Consider the following 6,000-nt stretch of genomic DNA (forward strand, 5'->3'; position numbering starts at 1 on the left):
TCACATAGGTCTTTATCTTGTACTGTCTCTGGCAGGCCTATTATCCAAATATTATTATGCTTGCTTCGATTTTCGAGGTCATCTGCCAGTTGCAAGAGTTGCTTAGTCTGTGCCCCTGCTGCTCCTAACCGATTTTCTACCATCTCCACTCGGTCTTCTTGCCTGCTTATTTTTTCTTCGGCCATTTGCAATCGCACTACTTGGCGTTCAAAGTTCTCTCGTATCTCATCCACCGAGGCCTGCAATTTCGATAGCCGATCATCCAAAACCGCCGTCAATTGTTTTGCTAATTCTCTTATAGCCTCCTCTTGAAGCGTGACCACAGGGGTGGTGGTCTGCTGCGCCGCCATTTTCGGGCTTCTGGCAGGGATGTGGTCTTTACCAGGCCTCGGGGTTTTCGCCAGCATGCCCCAGTCGACGGAGTCGAGCCACCGACGCAAAACTTGCTCAGTATCTTGTTGGCCCGTTCTATAGGTCAGTACACAGATCGCAGCTCGGGGGGCTCCCAGAGGGTCTATAACTGCCGATTATTATGTGGGCGTGGAGGAGCTGAGTTTTCGAGTGTCTTATCTGCCCACCGGCATCACATGACCACCCCCCCCCCCCCCCCCCCCCCCCACAGCTATTCTTATTTGTATCAGCAATTATAGCAGCTGTAAATCCAGGGCACCAATTTCTTTAAACACCTCAACATCATCCCAGAAGCTGCATGGTGTTTCCGCATAGTTTCTTCTGCTTCAGGTGCTAAATCATATTTATATTGGACAATAGATTGAACTAGTTAAGAGTTCTACTTCTATGATATGTATTTATTGGATTACTTTATTTCCCATTGTTGTCTGTTTTGTATAATAAATGATTTAACAGATGATCAGAGCTTTCCTTCACCCACATTTTTTTGATTTACAACATCACCCCCCCCCCCCAATATCTCAGTGTAAAATAATAAACATAAATCATAAAATCAAGAAATCTTAAACAATTATAGCAGATATGCGTTCATTACCAGTGCATTTAGTTCAATAGTGCACCTTAAATAATTTAGAATGTGCTAAATCAGTTTAGCATGTGTTGTAAATTAATGCACATTATAAAACCTTTATGAAAATGAATGTGTGAAATGAAGCAAAACAGTATGCTAGAAAAAAAGGATAAATGGAACTAAATTTTCTTTTTACCAGTGACAAACCAAAACGAGAGGGTAAACAGCATACATAGAAAGTATACAAACAAAAAAAAGCAACACTGGGCCTTCAAGAATGAGACAACAGGAGTATTTTATTGATGAATGACCCAACACGGGCCATGTTTCGGCGTTACAAAACGCCTGCCTCAGGGGTCTAATAACAAAACATATAAAAACATATAAATCTCTTTAAAAATGTAAATGAAAAAACATATTTAATAAAACAATAACATATTAAAAATATATATAATAGAGAGTATCACTTTAAATTAATATATACAAAAAGTATCATAATGATTAAATCTCAACAATCAACAATTAAAAAAACATATTTATATATGAAAATAGGAATTATATGAAACCAAAAGAAAACAAATGTATATATATCAAAACATGTATGTAAATCTAAAGATAATACTGATATTAATTTTACTTGTAAAACGTATCCAGAAAAATCAATAAGCATCCAATTACATATAGATGTGTTATTTTAGTTTATGTATGTGTCAATTTTACACTTAAAGCATATGTTTAATATGCAGTATACAAATAATAGAAAAACAAATACATTCACAAAGATATGATGGAATTTATTGTTAAACTAGTAAACAAAGGCCTGTTTCTGAGCGCAATGAAACGGGCGCTAGCAAGGGTTTCATGGCTGCATGGCTCGTCGCTGTTTTACCTGGTTCGTGGCGTGCACCGCTGCTTTTTCCGTTGTAGCTCTGTGTGGGTGGTGGTTTTCGTGCCCCGCCCTCGACATCGCGTTTTGACGCGAGGGCGGAGCAGAGCTACAGTGTGGAAATCTGGAGTTTGTGGCCTGAGTAGATCGTTGGAGGTGAGAATCTGCTCCGCCCTCAACGTCATAACGTTTGACGCGAGGGCGGGGCCCAGAGACTGTGATTTTCGTGGCTTCAGAGCTTCGAACATACGAACCTTGGCTTCAGTGATGTCAGCAGACAATAGAACGTTGAGGGTGAGTTTTATATATATAGTTATATTTACATCTATTTTTGAGACAGTCAATCCTATCAATGGAATTTGTGTATACCCTTCTTCATATCTACCTTAAATAAATAAAAGTATATGTGAGACCTATCTATATAAATAATTCTCACCTCCAACATTCTGAAGCTCACTCTGTGGCAGGGAAACACTGAAGCCCTGTACTGTTGGTAGGCTAGGCTGTCAGCACCACTCACTCTCACTCATAGACCCGCCCTCAGCCACGCCCCATCCAGACATAATTCACAACCCCAACATTCTAATGAAGCCTCCAACATTTCAACGTTCTAAATTTGTAGTTGTGTAGATCCCATGAGGGTCTGCCCCGCCCTCACGTCAAACGTGATGACGTTAGGGCGGAGCACAGACACTCAACGAATCAAGGAAGCCCACTGGTTAATCTCTGTTTCCACTCCCCAACGCAGCCGTCATTCCCATACACTCAAAACCAAACAAAATTGCCGCTGCACCCCGTCCCCCCACCCACAGTCCCCCTCACCCACCCTCCCACAGCCGCTCGCTCACCGTTTCACCGCAACTCCTCTCCTCTCCGACTCTGGCCATGCAGCAGGACGATTACTACACACGAGTAGAAGTGACCCAATCAACTACACTGTAAGCAAAGAAGCCCATTGGCTAATCTCTGTTTCCACTCCCCAACACAGTCGTCATTCCCATACACGCAAAACCAAGCACACCTAGGAGCTGCTGATCCACATTGTCGGTTTTTTTTTCTTCTTACATCTGAAACATGTCTAAAGCTGTTTCTACTGGATAAACTGCGCCTTAACAGGTAAAGGACAAAAGGTTTTTGTTTTTGGTTTCTTACTGCACACCTTTTTAATTTATTTGAAAGCTACCCATCTGTACATATGAATATCATGAAATCTAAATTAAATATGAGTAAAACAACTTTAAAAATTATTCTACCTGGTAGAAACAGCAATTTTAAACTCTGTATTTTCACATCATTTGTCAACAATACAAAGTTTATCCAGGGTGCCCGGGGCTGCGTCAGCCCCGCCATCGCCTGTCAATGTGTGTCACTGAAACAGTATGAGGGACCTCCAGCTGCCTGTGGGTCACGACAGGACTTAGCTGCTGGACGCCAGAAGCAGTGTCTCCTTAGGTTGACAGCAAATAGCAACCCCCCACCAAGCATCTCGGAGGGAGGAAGGTAGGGGACAGGACCGTGGAACTTGGAGGGAGGGGGAGCTACCCTTGAAGTGGGAGGGGGACCCTGGAACTGGGAGGGGGACTATGGAACTGGGAGGGAGGGAGGGAAGGTGACCCTGGAACTGGGAGGGTGGGGACCCTGAAACTCTGAGGGAGGGTAGGGGGGACCCTGAAACTGGAAGGGGGAGGATGACCCAGGAACTCGGAGGGAGGAATGGAGGGGGGACCCTGGAACTGGGACGGAGCAGGGAGGGGCACCTGGCACACACTCTGATTCTCACACACACACACTCTCTCTCTCTCACAGACACAATCACACCCAGTCTCACTCTCTCTCTGTCACACACACACACTCGCACATTCACTCTCTCTCACACAGTCAATCTCACACACACTCTCTCAAACATACATACTCCGAGGAAAACCTGGCTAGCGCCCGTTTCATTTCTGTCAGAAACGGGCCTTTTTCACTAGTATATTCATAAATCATTATTTAATGTGTTTATATCAATTAGTGATACAACAGATTTTAATGACAAATTTATATGTGATCATGATTATCTCTGGCTTACAATAAAAGTGTTTTATAGTCAATAATAATAATTTCATAACTATTTTGTGACCGAAATTCTTACCAGAGATTGATTGTGAATGGTGTAAATGTTGTGAACAATACCTACAATGCAAAATCAGTGCAAAAACAGTCCAGAATGAAACTGCCTCTTTAAGTGCCAACAGTAGTAGTATAGTTTTGCCTTGTTCACTCCCTTCTATTCCTGTATAAGTTTTCAGCATGTAATGCAAAATAATTCCCCAGAGATTTATAACAGCATAATTAACTCTTGTCAGCTCCATATTAGAGCGCAAATGTTCCTCCTACAATGACTGTGCTAACATACGTGATGGCTCATATTTTAGCGGTAGTCGTGTACAGCTGCAGTTTGGGGAGAGCATGGGCAAAGTTTGCAGGTATGCACATGGAATATAAAATATGTTAAATGTTGATCTACATGCATACTTGCGTATTCTATGCATGGGCATTTGTATCAGCTTACAAGCTGCATTCGTTGTGCAGTTTACCATTTACACTAGTGTGCTATAAAGACACATATACACCTAAAGTAGACACCTACTTGCTCTCTTAAACCAGGTGTCCTATTATAAAAATATCCTTGTATGGCCTAGATTTACTAAAATGCACTGTACCAATGCTTCTCAACCCAGTCCTTGAGACACACGCAGCTGGTCAGGGTTTCAGATATCTACAATGAATATATATGAAATAAATTTGGATGCGTTTCCTCCTTAATATGCAAATCTATCTCATGCATGTTAATTGTGGATATCTTAATAATATGACTGGCTAGGTTGAGAATCACTGCACTATATCTTTAACATGCATTATTTATTAGTAAGTTTGGCCACCTTGTCTAAAATGGAATCCGAAGCAAATAACACATGTTAATGAGTGCTAGTATTCTTGTTTAGTAACACGTCATTTAGTAAATCTAGCCCTTAAGCAGCCAGGCTTGGAGGAAGTTCTTGTGTTCAGTTATTAACTTGGTTATTAATTTTGCCTTCTTTTGCAGGCTCATTCTCGGCAACAAAGTAGACTGTGGACTGGAGGGGACATTCCGGCTCCCACCAATGACAGCTGCCCACAAATCTTACCTCACAAACCCACGCCTAATCAACCAGTTCATTTTCATAGCATACAACATACAACTCGCGCGCACTACCACCGGCAACTGCTGCCTCCTTCCTCTCCACAGATCCAGGAATCCATGGAGCTGAACCTTGGACACAGACTCCCCCAGTCTTCCTTTTCCTTACGTACACACCAACCGAGTTTGGACTGCACTCAGTTTGGCTCCTCTGATTTACACTTGGGTGGCTCAGCTTTTCGGACTAGAACAGTAAGTTGGTATGGTGGTGATAGAGGGCTGCCACTTAGTTACCCCTATCCCAGCAACCCATCAAGCATAGTAAACACCCCCCACCTTCAAAACAGGACAGAAATAGAGGAAAAAACAATTCTAGGCATCTGTGTCCCTCAGAGCACAGCAGCCAGCTCTTGATGTTTCTTAAGTTTGAAAAAGCCATACCAATGTTAGAAATCACATTTTAAGGGGTTGACTAGGTGGGAAATGTAATGAAGAAAGAAAAGTCTGGCTTATTAAAGCATTAAAGATGTCAGTTTAACTGTTAATATAAATCATTCTTTATTTATTTAAAAAATCCACTAACAAGGTATGTATTGCAAGGTAGCATTCAGCAACTTTTCTGGCAATGCTTTGTCTTTGAAGAAGTGGAAGAAAAGGAGTTTGTATTTTATTTAAATAGAAAAGAAGATTTGAGGTTTATAACAGGTTAATAAACAACTAATTGAATGACTCATGACACTTCCAATTTTTCCATTACTTCATCACCCTTCACCAGTGTTTACACCAGAGGAGAGACAGGAGAAGTTGTTTACAAGGGTGTGCCTCCATGTTGCCCTCTGAAAAGCAAGAAATATACCACAAACCAAAGCTGAATGATCTGCTTGCTTATCCCACTCACCTATTAACTGCTTAACTCCACTCCTATAACTGGAATTGCTGCTAAAACTCTGTAATTATTTGCTTTTACCT

General features: G+C 41.7%; 1 protein-coding gene across 5 annotated transcripts in view; it reads left to right on the forward strand.

Annotated features, from left to right (window-relative positions):
- Positions 1 to 5,769, forward strand: part of LOC115475628 (dual specificity tyrosine-phosphorylation-regulated kinase 1A-like) — a 521,782-nt gene extending 516,013 nt beyond the window's left edge. For all 5 annotated transcript variants that reach the window (XM_030211502.1, XM_030211505.1, XM_030211507.1 and 2 more), the window contains one exon: positions 4,957 to 5,769. In XM_030211502.1, the coding sequence (XP_030067362.1) occupies positions 4,957 to 5,445 (489 nt within the window). In that variant the 3' untranslated portion in view covers positions 5,446 to 5,769. The remainder of the gene's footprint in view (positions 1 to 4,956) is intronic.
- The last annotated feature ends 231 nt before the right edge of the window (positions 5,770 to 6,000 follow it).

Source organism: Microcaecilia unicolor, chromosome 8, assembly GCF_901765095.1.
Source record: "Microcaecilia unicolor chromosome 8, aMicUni1.1, whole genome shotgun sequence".
Lineage (NCBI taxonomy): Eukaryota > Metazoa > Chordata > Amphibia > Gymnophiona > Siphonopidae > Microcaecilia > Microcaecilia unicolor.